This window comes from Medicago sativa, chromosome 2 (assembly GCF_051527215.1).
Source record: "Medicago sativa cultivar Bolivia chromosome 2, Bolivia_mono, whole genome shotgun sequence".
Taxonomy (NCBI): Eukaryota; Viridiplantae; Streptophyta; class Magnoliopsida; order Fabales; family Fabaceae; genus Medicago; species Medicago sativa.
Genome location: NC_140750.1, coordinates 14,399,350 through 14,417,686, shown reverse-complemented (window position 1 = coordinate 14,417,686; position 18,337 = coordinate 14,399,350). Strand labels below are relative to the sequence as shown.

Sequence of the window (18,337 nt, the reverse complement as noted above, 5' to 3'; positions counted from 1 at the left end):
GCAAATCAGATAGATCTATCTCAATCTAGACATTCATCAGAATGTTCCAGAGCTCAGAATGTTCCTGAGTTCAGAATGTTCATCAGGTCAGAATGTTCATGAAGGTCAGAATGTTCAAAACCTGAGATTTTGTGTTGATTTTCTCCAGAAATATTTCTATAATCTTAAGCATTTAATGCTTGGTTATAAGAAGTTACATTTAAGGTTTAACCACCATGTAAAACCTTAACTATCAAATCAACCAATCCCCTTTCACTTTTCAAAAAGGCTACTTTCTTCTCTCTCCTGTCCGTTCCAATTTTCCTCCTTCCCAATGTAACTGCTACTTTTTCTTTCCTTCTTTCTTTTCACGTTTGGTCTATATAATCAGTAACAACTCTGATTATTTCACATCTACTTCAAATCCAAACTTCTTTCTTCTCATTTCCAAAAATTTCAAATCACTCTGTTCTTCATTTTTTTTCGAAGAAACATGGCCAGAACCAAAACCACTTCAAAGTTCTCTGATGATGAAACAAATCAAGTGGAACGTTCTCAATCACCACCACCAAACACCGCTGCTGGTCAATCCTCTGATCAACAACCTTTGGATGAAACTCCTTTGCACACTGTTCTTCCAGATGTGATTATCCCTGCTTGTGATCCACCCAAATCTTCCCAATCAAAATCCTCTAAGAAACCCATCACCAAACCTAGACCCATTCCTACCAGACAATCAACTAGGATGAAGAAATCCTCAAAGGAACCAAAGGTCTCTCATGTGAATCTAGTCTCTGATGAAGAGAAGAAGACAGATTCAAGTGATGATGAAAAGGTAGAAGATTCTGAAGAGGAAATTGAAGAAGATCCTGAAGAAGAAATGGAAATCCCTGAAGAGGAAGATGAAGAGAAAGTAGAAGAGGACTCTGAACAAACTCTCATTGAAATGGTTAAGGCTGCAAGAAAAACCTATAAGAAGGAAAAGAAAGTTGCTTCTCCTTCAGAGGAAAAACCTTCATCTCAGCATGATGGTGAAAATGCTGCAAAAGTAGATGAAGAAGATGTAGAGGCTGATGAAGATGAAGCTTCTTCTAAAAAGCATGGCAAAGGAAAGGATTTTGCCAAGGTTGCTGCAGTTATAAGGGCTCAAAGAGCAGAGAAGATTGCTCTCAGACCAATGAGCAAAACAAAATACTTTGAGTTTGGGAGTTTGGAAACAATGGGGTGGAATCTGAAGGAGTTCACTGATCCACAAGGATGGACAAACTTTGTATCTTTGCAAGAACACACATATGAAGATCTGGTTAGAGAGTTCTACACCAACTTGACTGTGAAGCAGAAGAAGAATGAAAATGAGAACTTTCTCATCTCATCTGTCAAGGGTATTCAGATCACTGTAACTCAAGACTTTCTCTCTGAAGCCTTGAAAATCCCAAATGAAGGTAATAAGTTGTTTTCTTGTTCATGGTACAATGATGTTAGAGTTAACCGTAATCAACTCAATAGTCAAGTACACCAAAGAAAATCACACCTTTAACTCCACAAATCTAGAGGATGTCCCAAAAATCCTTCACAACATGGTTAGACATACCCTAGTACCCAAATGTGGATCTTTTGATGTTGTCTCTGATATGGACTTATGCATCATCTACCACCTCATGAACAAAACCAAGTTGAACCTTTGCTTCATCATCATTCAACATATGGTTGATTTCTGTTTGGCCTACAAACAAACAGTTGCTGGGTTACCCTATGGAATGCACCTAACCCCCATCTTTCAGAAAGCACAAGTGCCTCTTGAGGGAGAAAAACGTAAGCTTGACTTCATGAAGTTCACATCAAAGACTTTAGGTCAACTTCGCATCACCACGTCAAACATGCCATCCTTCACAACTTCTGGAACTTCTGGGTCAGCCAAGAGGACTTCTAATAAGAATGTTCAGAAAACCAGAAAGAAGAGAAAGGTAGAGGAAATCAGAGATGAATATCCTAAGAATGAAGAAATCAGACCTTCCTCTCCACCAGAATTGGAAATGTTCTCTGAAGTCTCCAAGCTTGCAAGGGAGATTGTTGAAGAAGGAAGCTCTCAGTTCAAAACTTTGCTTGAAGAACCACTAACTGAAGAGGATGCTCAGAAGGATAATGATGCATCTCTTCAAAGGGAAGTTGAGAATATTAAGCAAGCTACTGAGGCTCATGAAGGTATACCTCAGGCTGCTGATGAAAACTTTGTTGATCCAAATCAAAGAGTTGAAGAAAATACTGAGAAAGAAACTCAGAATGTAGATGAAGATACTCAGGAAGTAGCTGAGATCTTAGCTTCAAACATGTCAATTGAGGGAGATGTTCAAGTTGCACAAATGGAGTTCTCAACTGGGTTTGACCTTAACATTGAAGATGTCAATACTGACTTCAACAATGAAGTATTTCAAGATGGTCAGGAATCAACTGTGGCTCAGGAAGTTGTAATTCCTGAAGCTCAAAATGTTGAAGTCTCTGCAGCTCAGAATGTTGAAGTTTCTGCAGCTCAGAAGGTTGAAGTTTCTGCTGCTGAACCAGGAGTTCAGAATGTGCAAGTTGCTGAACCCATTCAAGTTGATGAAAATTGTCCCTTTGTGGAAGTTGCTCCAACTGCTGAAGAAACACAAACAGTTGATCAGAATGCTCAAGGTGCTGAGCTGAATCAACTCTTTGCTGATCAACACATTGATCAAAATGCTTCAAATGAGCATGCTATGTCAGCAGATCCAATGCCTTTGGCCTCTGGATCTTTACCATCTGAAGAAGTTCAACGTATGGCTCAGACAGCTCAGAATGTTAACCTCTCTTCTTCTACTATGGGGTCTGTTGCTGGTGCAAGCAACTTCTTGGTCTCTGATCTTCCCACTCCAAACACCATTTCCTCATACACTCCACCACCACCACCAATTAAAACCACCACTACAAGCAAGCTTCCTAACATAGCTGCTCTTTTTGAATCCCTCAATACCTTTGTGACTGCCAACAAAGAGAAGGCTGAAGCTTCTGATGCTGCTCCACCTGCTCCTCCCTCTAAGCCTTCAAGGGCTGAGAAGTTAGCCTCTAGGGCACTCAGGGTCTCTACCAAGACTCACAAAATTGTGTGTGCACTGGCTGATTGGACTGTCAAAGTCCATGCTCCTGGTTTGGCCATTTCTGGACCAACCTTTGCTGACCAATCCATCTTTGATGAAGAACCATCCTCTGATTCTGGGGACTCTTCTCCCTGAATCTCTTTATGTCATTCCTCCCTATCCTTTTTGCAGATGACTAAAGGGGGAGAAGCTTTAGGATTTAAGGTCTTAAATTTTTCTTAGTTTTAGGCCCTAAGTAGGTCTAGTGATCAATAGTTATTGGAGTTCTTAAACTTCATTCTTTTTTGCTTGATCACATGCTATGAATCTCTTTTTTGTTTTGAACCATATATATCATGTAATGTACTTCATGTTTATATCAATGAATGAGTATTGATTTTGGTTCAATCTTGCATATTTTTATTTTTATGCAATATATTATGAAATTGAGGGGGAGCTTTTTAAAGTTCTTAAAAACTCTGCATAATGGATTATGAAAATGAGGGGGAGCATTAAAATCAATTTTCAAGCTCTGTTACTCTTCATATATGTAATCAAAATCCTTAATCCTAAATCATAGGTTTATCATCTTCAAAAAGGGGGAGATTGTTGGGGCAAAATCCCTAATTAATTTTAAAGATAATAAACCAATATGATTAAAGAATTAAGGACTTTGATTATTTCCTTGGTATTTAACTTGTGCTCTTGAGTGTTTTACTAAGACAGGAACAAGGCTTAAATCATACCAAGAATCAAGTAATCAAAAGACATTTGATTTCAAGATCTAACACTGAGATCAGAAAGTTAGATCAGAATGTTGCTCAGAGATCAGAATGTTCGCACAAGAGATCAGAAGGTTGCTTCTATACAAGCCCAGAATCTCAAGAACATAGATCAAGGTCATGCAAGGCACATGTGACATAAATAAATGTCAAGAGAAGTACTTCTGCATGGATCAAGCAATAAAGGCATCTATGATGATTAAAAGATTAATGGACTTTGATAGTTCTTGGTATTTGTGCATTCTTGAGTGATTAACCAAGACATAAACAAAGTTTAAATCATACCAAGATACAAGAAATCAAAGTACATTTGAATTCATGAACTAACTCTGAAGTTCAGAAAGTTAGTTCAGAATGTTGATCAGAAAGTTGATCAGAACGTTCTGATGATAGTCCAGAAGGTTGTTCATAAGCAAACCCAGATTCATCAAGAACGTGAAGAACATGCAAGCACACTTGACATGAATTAGAGGTCCAGAAAGGTACATCTGCATGGATCTATCAACAATAACGGCATGAACAAAGATTTATGTCAAAAGGATCTTTAATGTTCATCCAAGACTATGAACATTAAAGTACTAGGATTATTCCAATGAGAATATCATCCTAGATGTTGCATTCACTGCACTTCAGTCGTGTCTCTACTATTAGGATTGATTACATCAAACATAGTCTTACAAATCATCCTTAAGTGAGCACAAATGAAACATTCTGATGATCAGAATGTTCACTCCTGCACATGCTTTCAGCCATGAACAGTGTAGTTGGTAGAAAGAAGAAAAAGGTAGCAAAAGGAGATCTTGCATCAGAGATAACTTGTACTCTGAACTGAATCAAGCAGATTTCTTGGAAGCATGGGCCTGAAGTTGCAGACCCACTATCCTCTCTTTCCTGCACAAAGTCCAAGACATATTTGGTTCACTTAATCCTACTTTTCCAGCAACTTTTGAAGCATATGGAGAAGCTACTTTTTGGAGGATAAAACTCAAACAAATCTCACATCACGTGTTGGGCAAGCCCAGAAATTCATCCAACATTCATCCATGATGAACCCAGATGAAGAACATCATGAATTTCCAACATTCTGATGAAGAACACAACAACATTCTGATGTTCATCCTGGGAACGCAACAACATTCTGATGATCAGAATGTTCACCCAGATTTTCAAGTAAAAGCTTGTGGGGCCCAGGACACATGGCATAACACCATTGGACACCCTACAACGGCTATTTGAGCCCAAAGACTCTATAAATACAGATCTAAGGCTCAGCAAAACTTGCACCAATGCAAAGCATTCAAGAAAACATCTCAAATATGTTTGAAGCTTTAGCATTCGAATTGGTCATCACTGAAGGCTCCTTCTACCTTCTTTGTAGTGTAAACCAATTCTTCCTTATCTTGTTACAGATAAGTTCTCCCTCCTTTCTTATCTGAATTGATCATCACTGAAGGGTCTTTATACCTTCTTTGTAGTGTACATCAATTCTCTTTGTTATCTCTTGTAAAGATAACTTCTTCTTCTCCTTCTTCTGTTTGTTTCTCAAACATTCAAACTCCAAACATCTTGTAAACTCTCATATAGCTTTAGGGGTACTAAAGTGTTAGTTTGAGCTGAAGGTGTAAAAGTCTAAGTGGGTAACTTAGCAAGAAAAAAAGAAAGTCTCATCTAGCTTTAGGGGGTACTAAAGTGTTAGTTTGAGCAAAAGGTGCAAAAGTCTAAGTGGGTAACTTAGCAAAAAGGTGCAAGCCTGCTGAGACTTAGAGAATACAGTTGAAGTAATTGTTCAGGTGAACAAAATTGTAAGGTGCAGGATTTGAGAGGTTATCTCAAGCATCATAGTGGAAACTCTCACAAGATTGTGAGGAGTGGACTAACCCACATTGGGTGAACCACTATAAACTTCTGTGTGTTGATTCTCTCTTCCCTATACTCTTTACTTACTGCAAACACAAACACACATAAACACATTTACTTTGTTAAACTGTTTTTGCACTCAGACACCAGAACATTCTGAAGTCTGCTTTAAACTGTTTTTGCACTCAGACATCAGAACGTTCTGAAGTCTGCTATTAACTTAACTATTCCAAGTTTCCACTTGAGAATCATTTTTTAAGTTGCAGGTTAATTTTTAAAGGGTCACAATTCAAACCCCCCCTTTCTTGTGACTGTTTTATCCACTTCATTTCTAACAATTCGGTTTGGAACAGTTTGATTCGGTTCGGAACAATTCAGTTCGATTTTAAAAGTTATAAAATCAATTTTGTTTGGTTTTTTATATATTTTTTCAATAGTACCAATAATTACAATTTTGTTCGGTTCAGTTTGAAACGCAAACAGTTTGGTTCGGTTCAATTATTTTGAATTTAGCAAACAATTCAGTTTGGTTCGGGTTATTTTCAACCCGAACTAAACCATGTCCACCCCTAATTAAACCTCTTTAAAGAGAGTGTTGCTATTTATTTCAGTCATATCCGCCACGAGAGATTATTCTCTTCCCGGCTTAAGAGATTAGCCCACACAAATAATATCCGGTTAAGAAAATAGTTATTACACAATAAGGATATTAACAGACTCATCGGGAGTTAATATTTGACTTTTTTTTTTGTGGTCGGGGTTTGAACCTCGAACCTTACATATATTATGCATTGTCCTTACCAACTGAGCTAAGCTCACGGGGACAATAATAATATTTGACTTTCTAATTCGAGCTTCTAATCCCTGTTCTACTTTTTGTTGTTTTTAAATAGTTAAATCCATCTGTCTTATTTAGTTTTTTTTTTTAGATTTATAAATTTATTTTTTGGTGTCAATTTATAAATTTATTATCTAATATAAAATTCTTTTGAGTGAATAATTTAATATATTGCAATGATCAAAAGTAAGATAATGAATCTCAAACAATTTCCATTAGTACAAACGATGAGTATAAGGAACAATTGATTGAGAATACAAGTATCGATAATGAGAACAATTTGTTAAAGGAAAAGTAGTGGAAGTAAGATAGGTCTAAGAACAAGTCTCAAAAAAAGAAATCATTCCAAAGAATGTCATAGGGAGAAAATAGAGACTTTCATCAAATTATGCACACCCTACTAATCATTTGTTTTGTCTCTTGTAACATGTTGAAGAATATTCGGTTAGCATTTCCAATCCTCAACTCCTTCATTTGTGGATCACATGCTATGCGTCCCTTATATTCCTCAACTTCAATTATTGCCAATTGTATGTATTCCAGTGTTATTTGAGATCATAACATATACGTACTAGTATAAAGATTGCAAATATCAAAGTAAAACACAAGTAGATATTTGAATTTTATATCAAGCTCCTGTGACACTTTTAGCTAACAAACTAAAACTTAGCATGAAAATACTTGAGATGGAAGAAAGGAACATTGTTTAAAACCTATTCATAGGCATCGTCTGCAATGTTTTACAAAGATAGACATTAGCTTTTTTCTTAATAACAAATATTTTTTCTCCTTTGTCAACTAAGGTTGATGGATAACATTGCTAATGAAAGATGGAGAAAGTGAAGAGCACACCAACTGGTTTCAATTCTACCATCAATGCTACATCTAGTCCATGGAAATTGTTTTCCCAGACTCTTGGACTGTCCCTCCAAGTTAAAATATTAACATGGTTTTCCTAGAACTAATTTGTTTGGGAGATATTGTTCATGGAAATTCGTAATTACATCTAAAGATAAGTTAGAATGGATGGAATATAACAAGCATTATATTCTGTTTAGTATACTTTTGAAACAAAACAGATCAGCAAGCCAAATGTTATTGTACTAGAGTCAACTCTTCTAATTGAGAAACGCGGTTCAAAAATATGCGACATTATGAGGTATGACATTTCTAGAAGAGTCGTGTTCATGTTATAAAGTCCTACAACATCATAATTTACATATCAACTTGTCACAGAAACAAGACATTTCACCTAGAATGCAAGATGCAGATTACAACAATGCATGAACATCTTCCAAAAATTCGGCCTTTGTCCCGAACAAATCAAAAAACTCGCCTAAAGGTAAGATTAATGCGTGTTGCTTCCGCTTTTGCACGCTTTGGTACAGAGTGAATCCAATCTCGTTGGGTGTAACCTCTCATCACCAAAAGGGATCCATGCTTAAGTCTAAAAGTATGTTGATCAGAATTGCTACTCTTCTTTAATCGCTTGCTTGCAGGCTCATCACTTCCATCTGGAGATACACACCAAATGATGATATGTTTATGAACACTGTTGTATTAAGAGAGACTGTAATCATATTTTGAACACTGTTTATTATCTCTAGTTACAGAAGGAACCATACCGTGGGGTTTTTTAGATGGTTTCTTCTTCAAAACGAAGTCGCGATCACATCCGAGAGAAAGAGAAGCAATTTCAGGAGTTGGTCCATAAAGCTTCTCATCATCAGCATGCCAACCAACATAGTCATTACCACCCTTATACCTATTCAAGAGTAAGCTATTAAAACTACTTCCAGGTAGAGCTTTATGTACCTTCAGAAGCAAATATACAAAAATATTAAGAGCTTGTTTGAATAAACTTGTCAAGAAACGGTTATGAAAAAGTGACAAACTAATTAAAAAATATTTTACAATAAATCCCATCTTTGAATAAACAACTTAATTAAGTGCTTATAGCATAAAAGCTTATCACATGAATGGTTATATAAAAGCTTTTTCTATAACAAAAGATAAAATAAATTCAAACTATTTTTACATATAATTTGTTGTCATTCGCTATCCTTGAGAGCTTGTACAAATAAGTCGAAAACAACTTATGGACATGTCATAAGTTATTTCCATAAGCTCTTCCCTGCAGTCTCAGAAGCGCTTAAGCTAGTAAATAAGCTCAAATAAGTCAAACCAAAGAGGCTCAATCTGAAATTTGTTTCTACATCTCAATTTCAAAAAACGCACTTTCATTTAACTTTGGGGAATTAGTCACTTTAGTCCCTGAATCGGAAGGGATTCGTCACTTTATTCCCTGAATGCAGATAAATTGCAAAATAGTCCCCGAATGTAGACTTTGTTAGTCAATTTAGTCCCTGAATGCAAACTTCGTTAGTCAATTTAGTCCCTGAATGTAGACTCCGTTAGTCACTTTAGTCCCTGAAATTGACCATGCAGGGACTGTTTTGCAATTTATCTTCATTCAGGGACTAAAGTGACGAATCCTCTCCCATTCAGGGACTAAAGTGACTGATTCCCCTTTAACTTTTCTATAACATCAACAGGTTCATTAAACGTATCTATATGCAAAAAACAATAAACTTGTTTTGAATTTTGATTGAGAAACTTCTATAAACTAAAAGCTAAAGCTAAGCAAAACTAGTATCAAGTAACATCAACAATCACAAATCAAAAAATCACTAGCCAACAACCAATGTTGATTAAAAATGATCCTTACAGCATCCAAGATATCTTTGAGAGGTGGATAATCATCCCAAGAATATGCATGTGGCTGATATCCACTGTAACTCAACTCAGTCAATCCTGAAGTTGCAACATAACATGTGTCTCGAGGCTGCACATAATAATTACATAACAAAAATATCAAATTAACAACTTCTAGTTTCAACCTATTTTCTTCATACATACATACAGATAATTATTAAGATTGTATTTAAGGGACCAACACCTATTTTTACATAACATTGCAAAAAGTAATGATATTCAAACACACATTGTTACCTACACCTGGTTAATATTCATTTGTTAACAATCGTGATTAACAATCCTTCAAACATTTTTGTTAAGATAAATTGTTAAAACAAATTAGAATAAAGAGAAAGATGAAATTTTGAAGGAAGCCCAGAATTTGTAGAGGGTTGAAATGAAGAGGGAATGACCTGAAGAAAAGATTTACCGAAGACACGAATGGTGGGTCTGGTCCATGGGATGTGTTTATCGAGGTAATGGAACCATTTCCATGATTGTTCTGAAGGTATTAACCTCTGAATGAATACCACGTCGCTTCCGTTTCCGAGATCAATAGTATCAGCCTTCTTCGCCGTGTCGGTTGGGTTTGTTTCCGGCACCGCCTTTAGCTTCTTCAAGGTGTTCATTGATGATGATGCCATTGTACAATGTTCGTTCATTACTCTTTTTTCTTCTTCTTCTTCTTATTAGGCTTAAATGCACTTTTGGCCCCCTATGTTTCAAATAGTTGCGATTTTGACCCCCTAAGAAAAAAAATGGATATTTTGACCCCCTAACTTTTGTGCCTCTTTTGATTTGCTGATTTTGACCAGTCAACGCCATGTGTCAGGTGAGGTGGCATGCCACATGTGTAAATACTGAATTAAAAAATAAAAAAAAGCCACTTAATCATTTTTTAATTAAATAAATAAAAAATCTAATTAAAAATATTTAAAAAATATTAAAAAATTTTGAAAAAATGAAAAATAATAAAAAATTGGAAAAAATCTGAAAATTAATAAAAAAAATTAAAACAAATTCTGAAAATATTAAAAAATTCTGGAAAAATTAATAAAAAATATAAAAAATTATGTAAAATTGAAAAAAATTTAAAAAATACGGAAAAAAATTTAAAAATTCTGGAAAAATTAATAAAAACAAAAATTGATTAAAAAAATAAAATAATCTAATAAAATGAAAAATAATGAAAAATTCTAAAAAAATAAAATTTCAAAATTTTCTGAAAAAATTAAAATTCTGGAAAAATGAAATTTTCGAAATTTTAATGAAAAATTTTAATATGCATATTTCGAAATTTTCATTGTAAAATTCCCGGTTTATAAATACACAAAAATTCCCGGAAAAAACACTAATAAAAATTTTGAAATTTCGAAAAATACACAAAAAATACACAAAATACACATAAGGTTAGGTTTTTTGTGTATATTTCAAAATTTCAAAATTCTGGAAAATACACATATTTCGAAATTTTCCTTAAACCGAGCTTAGGTTTTTTGTGTATTTTTTCGAAATTTCGAAATTTTTATTAGTGTTTTTTCCGGGAATTTTTGTGTATTTATAAACCGGGAATTTTACAATGAAAATTTTGAAATTTTTGTGTATTTAAGGTTAGGTTTTTAGTGTATTTTTCGAAATTTTGAAATTCTGGTAAATACACATATTTCGAAATTTTCCTTAAACCGAGCTTAGGTTTTTTGTGTATTTTTCGAAATTTCAAAATTTTTATTAGTATTTTTTCGGGAATTTTTGTGTGTTTATAAACCGGGAATTTTACAATGAAAATTTCGAAATATGCATATTACAATGAAAATTTTGAAATTTTTTTAAATATTTTCCAGAATTTTAATTAAAATTTCGAAATATGCATATTAAAATTTTTCATTAAAATTTCGAAAATTTCATTTTTCCAGAATTTTAATTTTTTCAGAAAATTTTGAAATTTTATTTTTTTAGAATTTTTCATTATTTTTCATTTTATTAGATTATTTTATTTTTTTAATCAATTTTTGTTTTTATTAATTTTTCCAGAATTTTTAAATTTTTTAAGTATTTTTATTAATTTTTCAATTTTACAGAATTTTTTATATTTTTTTTCAATTTTTTATTAATTTTTCCAGAATTTTTTAATATTTTCAGAATTTGTTTTAAATTTTTTTTATTAATTTTCAGATTTTTTTCAATTTTTTATTATTTTTCATTTTTTCAAATTTTTTTTCTATTTTTTAAATATTTTTAATTAGATTTTTTATTTATTTAATTAAAAAATGATTAAGTGGCTTTTTTTTATTTTTTAATTCAGTATTTACACATGTGGCATGCCACCTCACCTGACACATGGCGTTGACTGGTCAAAATCAGCAAATCAAAAGAGGCACAAAAGTTAGGGGGTCAAAATATCCATTTTTTTTCTTAGGGGGCCAAAATCGCAACTATTTGAAACATAGGGGGCCAAAAGTGCATTTAAGCCTTCTTATTATTAGATCAAAATATTATTGGGTTAATTATGTTTTTGGTCCTTACAAAATTGCGACCTTGTAAGTTTAGTCCTTACTTAATTTTAATAGCTTTTTTAATCCCTATAAAAAATTTCTGCACTCAATATTAGTCCTTACTCAATCCAAATTTGTTTAATTTATGGTTAAACTCTTAAGTTTTTCAACAATTTTTTACAGGCGTGTTAAGAACGTTATTAAAAGATCCTCCGAAAAAAATATCGCAAAAATTTGATTTCTACGTCCATATTTTTGTTACTTATATCTTAAACTTTTGTCGTTTTAAAAAATTCATATTTAATTTATTTCATGTTAAAAAATTATAGATTTTAGTAAATGAACCTTTCATAGTGTTCTAAACTTGTATAAAAAGAATTGTTAAAAAATTTAAGAGTTTAAGGATAATTAAACAAAATTTATTTTAGCAGGGACTAAAATTATAAGTAAATTTTTTTTTGTAGGGATTAAAAATGCTATTAAAATTAAGTAAGGACTAAACTTAGAATGTCACAATTTTATAGGGACCAAAAACATATTTAACCCAATATTATTTTTTGATTATTTATTTTTTTTTAAGTGGGACTGGGAGAGAATTAATATTATTTAGAGGGAAAATTGAAATTATTTAGTTAATTTGAGGTGTGAAATTATGTAGTTAATTAATTGAAAAAATAATCTATCAAATACTATAGTTTTTTAATTAACATTTGAAAACCTCTCTTAAAAGAGAAAACCATTTGAAAATGCCATTGTCTTAACATTTATGACAAATATTGTTTCTCTTAGTTGTAACTCCCTCCGTCCAAAATTATAAGCAAATGAGTTTTTTGAAAAAGATAATTTTTTGAAATAACATGTATAACAAAAGTTACTCTCCCACAAAAAAGATATTTTTTCATCCTTTCAAAGCAAAATACTCTCCCACGAAATTGGGTCTTGTTAACCAGTGCCCCGGAGGCACTGGTTAAGGAAGCAAATATAGTAATATTTGCTTTGAAAGTTGTGTAATCAATGCAATAAAAGATGGGAAATGTTAACTTGTGCCCTCAAGGCACAAGTTAATGATTTAAATATAGAAAAAATTTATTGAAATGTGTGCATTGCATTTAATATTTAACTTTTTAATCATTTAAATGCACAAAATTTTAGAGAAAGTTTCTTCTTTAAGGTTTCTTAACATGTGCCCTAAGGACACAAGTTAACACTATCCATAAAAGATTAAGTGCTTGTTTGGGATGGAGTTTGGAAGCCAAAAAGCAAGTTTGGGGGATTTCCAAAGCAAAAATTGCCGTGATTTTTAAAAGCTAGCAATTGGAGCTTTTGAGTTAAAGTGGATTGCTGCCGTGCTTTTATGAAAACGTTGGTAGAAAAACTTGGTACCAAACATGCCATAAAAAGTGTCTTTTTTGACTTTCACTTTCTTCTTTTAGCTTCCTTAACCAGTGCCCGGGCACTCGTTAACATTTTCCTTAAAGAAATATGTTAGAAAGTGATATAACCAAGTTACATCATAATGACATGTGATTGAATAATTTTAGGTGGGTAGTCTTTAGAGAATTGGTGCAAAATTGCAACTAACAATTTAGAAATAGAAGTACATAAACTAAACAAGCATCACAACTTCCTTTACTCAACTTCCTTAATAGTCAATACAAAAATAACCCCTAAACCTATGCAATTAGAACTCATTAATCAAGGTAGTGTTAGAATATAATCACTCAATCTGCTTCTGCTTTTTTTTTTTTTTCTTGATACAAGATCATACAAGCACAATACACACACACACACAAAACATAAAGACCAAAGAAGCCATAAATCACAACTTTTCATTTCGAAATACAACTTCAAGTCTCTCTTATCTAATCAGGCACTAAATTGCATTATAATATGCAGGGTTTTTTCTTAGCTAGAAACACTTATAAAACAATTAATAAAAAAAGACACAACATAAAAAAAAAATGTTACAGCTATATAATCTAGTTAGAAATCTACCCTCCGCACTATTTTGAAGTAACAACAGGTGTGGTCAACTTGAGTGTCAATTCTATCTCTCCGGATTCTACTTCGCGAAGCCTTAACCAAACATTCTGCACAACCGCGCCGTTAACACAATTGATACTGCTTTCGCGTACAAGACAATTTTCAGAGTCGGGTATAACCTTCCTTAATGTTTGCTCACCGGAAGAGACTCTTAAAATGTCTCTTAATCTAGCTGCAGAGACTAATGGTTGAAGGTTGATAAATGCATTTCCCATTTTGTCATCAGCTTTCAAAAGATCTTTATCAAACACTTCCTATATTCAAAATGCAACTCAGTTATAAATATAGGCCCTCTCAGATATAAACAAAAAACTAATTAAGCGCATATAACATAAAAGTTGATCATATAAGTGCTCATGTTAAGTTATTTCTATAGCAAAGGGATAAATAAAGACAATTGTTTCCATACAGGCTGTTTTCAAAAGCTATCACAGAGTGCTTGTGGAAATAAGCTGAAAACAGCTTATGAATATGTCATGTCATTTTCATAAACTCTTCCAAGCCTATTAGATAAACTCAAATAAGCCATTCTAAACAGTCCTATATAAAACATGTAGAGTACCTTCCAAGCTAATATATAGTGCATTAAACTCTATGGTTTCAAAATTGATCAATATAACTCAAAACCACAGTAAAATATACATCAACTAGAGTACCTTCCAAGCATTAAAGACCAATAAACAAGGCATTGTAAATGTGAGGAGACTCACCAAATTGAGAACTCCCAAGGGTTCTGTCAAAGTGAAATTCAGTTCTTCATTCCAAACAGGATTCAAGCAGCTATTAATGACTTTCGTCTTAGCAGTCTGGTACAGTTTAACGAATGAATCATTTAATATTTAGAGGTTAAAATATACCACTAGATATAAGTACTAACATATTTTAATACACTTGTAAAAATCATAACATGGCCACAAGTGTTTTCAGCAGTTAGCTGCCAAAAACAGCTTCTGATCGTAAGTGTTTACGCTCTCCAAAATAGCTCATTCGATAAGTAATTACTTAAAATGTTTATCCAAATGTCTTTAATGTCAAAAATTGTGTAGTACCGACACTTCATATTGAAGGTGTGTCTGGTGTTCAACACCGATACAGTGGTTACATTCAATCACTTCTATTTTCTTAAATTATTGCAGTAGTGCTTCATATAGGTCAAGAAAAAGAAACTAAAGGCGGCATTTCCAACAATATGCAATGTAAATGTTTGTTACCTGATTCCCTAGTTTGAGAACAACGTAAGGATCACTGGTCTTGAAATCCCGGATCACCAACCTTTTCCCTTGCTCAACTATGACCTTTAGCTGCCCTAAATGTTCACTCATTATAATTCCTACCAACAAGTTAAACAATTAATCAACCAAGATCCTAGTGTAGCTCCCATATTTAAGGTCCATTATTTCCTTAGAAAAAATGTTTAGTATTTTCATTTGTTTTAGTACAAATCTTTGAAAACAGGAATAATGTACGGTGGAAACTATTTCCCTTTTGAGAGGAATCAATGCATTGCATAGACAGGTTGTCAAGCAGTAAACAAAAGGACAAAATACATACATGAAAGTGCAAGTTTTAATTTATCTTTTGACCCAAAAAGGACAAAAAAGAACAGTGAAACTTTTTCTTTGTTACAGAGATTCTTCCAGCAAAATTACATGAAAATCAAATGCAAGCATAATAATTAATAATAAGAATAGAATAAACCATGAATATTCTAGTAGAGAAATCTTTGTAACTTGTACTTGCTTTGTCTAAAAGAATATACTTGTACTTACTTGTAAAACAAAGTGAAACAAAAATTGAGCTTCTTAAACTAACAAAACGTTATAAACTAGTAGCAACTAGCAATAACAGAGAAGAGAAAGACAAGAACTAGTGACAACAAAAAAACATTGATAATTCAATTAAATAATGGATATGGTAAATAATGGATTCTGGTAGAGAAATATTCCTAACTAAGTAAATCTACATTAAATAAAATAAAGAAAACAAATTAATCACAAAGTAAGATCTCAACACCAAGTATGTCAGAGATGAACTATGTATGACATTTTGCAACATTGATTCAAGTTACAATAAATAAATAGAAATATATAAAAGACAGAAATTAAGCAACTAAAGAGCAAAGAAAGAAGAAACTCACCAATGAATAATGAAGAATATCAGAATTTATGATGATTTATGTGATTGAGTATGAGAATTTATGGAAGGGATTGGTGGAACATGAAGAAGCAGGTTGTTGTTTCACCTGCAGCTACAGGTGGTCAAAGGACAAATGTTTTTAAACTATAGTGAATGTGTGAATGTATTGCAGATAGATAGATAGATAGATAGATGAGGAATATTTATTTATATATTGTGTAACTGACACCTGTCAGTCAAAGTCATTGTTAAAAATATGGAATCTGTCTGTGTACTTGTGTTGTCTTCTGCAGGTTTGGTTTGACCAGGTCTCTGCTCATATTTGATTCTCTTACCACTTTTTGATTTTTCTCTCTAAATCTAAACTTTAAATTGTTGTTTTTTTTGTCTTAGGTTATAAGTTGAAATTGTAAACTTCACTGATTTTAACTAAGTGATCGGACTCAAATAAAATATATGAAGATCTTAGTATAAATTGTTGGTCAAATTTTACTTAATTTTAATAGTCTAAAACACTAAGATGAATCAATATGATAAGTAAACGAAATACTTTAAATGAGTTATACCTTCATTCAAAATCATGTAACATTAAGTATATTAACCCGGATTATTTATATATTGTTTAACATATACCCTTTAACGTGGAACTTCTAACTTACATTTAACATATACACTATTAGTAATCTAAGACTAAAGATTAAGAGAAAAACTGAGTAATTTATTTTTCAAACTTTTAAAAATGATAAACTAATTCTTAAAACTAATGATTCTCATAGCCTGTTTGGTAGTACGACTGAAAAATTAAACACGTGTCTGGAAGGGCTTTCACCGCAATTTTTAAAAGCTCCAATTCTAAGCTTTAGCGAAAACGCGATTTCGGAACGTGACTTTGGTAACTTCACCGCTACTATCAGTCACTTTAGTCTATTGGATCGTTGAATAAATGTAAAACTAAATTTTTGAAAACATATTTGAATGAAACATAAATAATGAGTCAATTCAGTAATTAATTAATATTTGGACAAAAAAGACTGAATTGATTATTGTATGTGATGAGTCAAAAGAAATTAATTGTGTTTGATCTTATAGTCTTTTTTTAAGGGTTTGATCTTAATTGTTCTAGTCTAGGAATTACTATTATACTATATCTTTGAATTGAAAAAAGCAAGTTGGTTGGCCAAATGAAAAATAGTGATTGACTGTTATTATGAATATTTGCATGCTTACTTATCAAAGTTAGTTCAAAGTGTGCGCGCTTTGTGACTGAGTTAATTGCTGACTATGGCAACGCTTTTTCTGTTGAGTTCAATTTACTGTTAAATAAGCACTTAACACCATTTCAACTCAAAAGTATGTTTCACCTTTCTTTCCACCGTTTAATGGTTTCTTTTGACATGGTCACACAGTGTGTTTATTTGTACGAAATTTTCATGTCGGTCAATTCACATTGATATAATGATATATGTGATCAAGTATATTGATATGGTGGTCGTCAAGATTTAGTCACGTTATACATCAGTGTCAACAGTCGTGATGATCCCATTATTAATGTAAGAGCTGAATCATATTATAAAGATAATAGCGTTCAGATGCACGCTTAAAGAATTTTTTTTATGTAATTATTAAGATATATAGTTCAAATGGGAGATTGTTAAAATATTTTATTATATAATTACATTTCAATGTCGTTATGTCGTTAAAAGAATTGTGTCCACACTTTTGGTCTCGCTTAAGTCATTTCATGTGTATATACTTCAGATTTTTGTATAAATGTTTAGAATATTATAAGAATCTCCCAAAAAAACAAATAGAATTTGTTAACATAATGTGAATTAAATATGAACTTAATTAAATATGAACTTTTAAACGTCAAAAACATAAAAATTATTATTTAATTAATTTTTTAAAAAAAGGTTAATTCAAAAACATGAATTAATTCATGCTTTGTTAAGAAATTATAATTTCTACTATACCGATTTGTTTAAAACTTAAGAGCGTTTTTTTGGAACGTTGTGTGTGTTTATATATTAATCTACAAATATTTGTCATTATCAGCAATATTATGCGAAAAGTTACCATGTAAGAATATCACACAAGATAAAAATAACCAGTAATTTTTTTAGTTTGACAGTGATAGAGGGAATTGGGTGCGTGACTATTGCAATAGTGTTTTTTAATTAATGGTGTTTACCGGGCTGTTTTGATTGGTTTTGAGACAAAAATTAATCTTATCCAAAGATATAAAAAAAAAATTGACAAAATCCAAAGATATAATTATACATAGTTTGATTAGATTTTAAATGGTTTATTTAAGAAATCCAAATCAATTCAATTAAATTTGGTTTATTTTTTATCGGCTTT

The 18,337-nt window shown here is 32.3% G+C and overlaps 3 protein-coding genes across 3 annotated transcripts; 1 reads left to right on the top strand and 2 right to left on the bottom strand.

The window, feature by feature from the left end:
• The first annotated feature begins 472 nt into the window (after positions 1-472).
• LOC146944813 (uncharacterized) lies at positions 473-3,227 on the top strand. Its single transcript, XM_085747990.1, has 2 exons — positions 473-1,421; positions 1,717-3,227. The coding sequence occupies exons 1-2, from the start codon at positions 473-475 to the stop codon at positions 3,225-3,227; spliced, it is 2,460 nt and encodes an 819-aa protein (XP_085604116.1).
• Positions 3,228-7,628: 4,401 nt separating this feature from the next.
• On the bottom strand, positions 7,629-9,967 carry ALKBH2 (oxidoreductase, 2OG-Fe(II) oxygenase family protein). Its single transcript, XM_085743164.1, has 4 exons — positions 9,719-9,967; positions 9,277-9,393; positions 8,174-8,363; positions 7,629-8,062 (listed from the first exon to the last, which is right to left on the bottom strand). Exons 1-4 carry the CDS (start codon positions 9,965-9,967, stop codon positions 7,872-7,874), a joined length of 747 nt encoding a protein of 248 aa, XP_085599290.1. The 3' UTR covers positions 7,629-7,871.
• Positions 9,968-13,503: 3,536 nt separating this feature from the next.
• On the bottom strand, positions 13,504-16,113 carry LOC146944811 (Calcium-dependent lipid-binding (CaLB domain) family protein). The gene is made up of 4 exons (XM_085743163.1): positions 15,978-16,113; positions 15,052-15,170; positions 14,551-14,646; positions 13,504-14,094 (listed from the first exon to the last, which is right to left on the bottom strand). The coding sequence occupies exons 2-4, from the start codon at positions 15,160-15,162 to the stop codon at positions 13,801-13,803; spliced, it is 501 nt and encodes a 166-aa protein (XP_085599289.1). The 5' UTR covers positions 15,163-15,170; positions 15,978-16,113; the 3' UTR covers positions 13,504-13,800.
• Between the last annotated feature and the right edge of the window lie 2,224 nt (positions 16,114-18,337).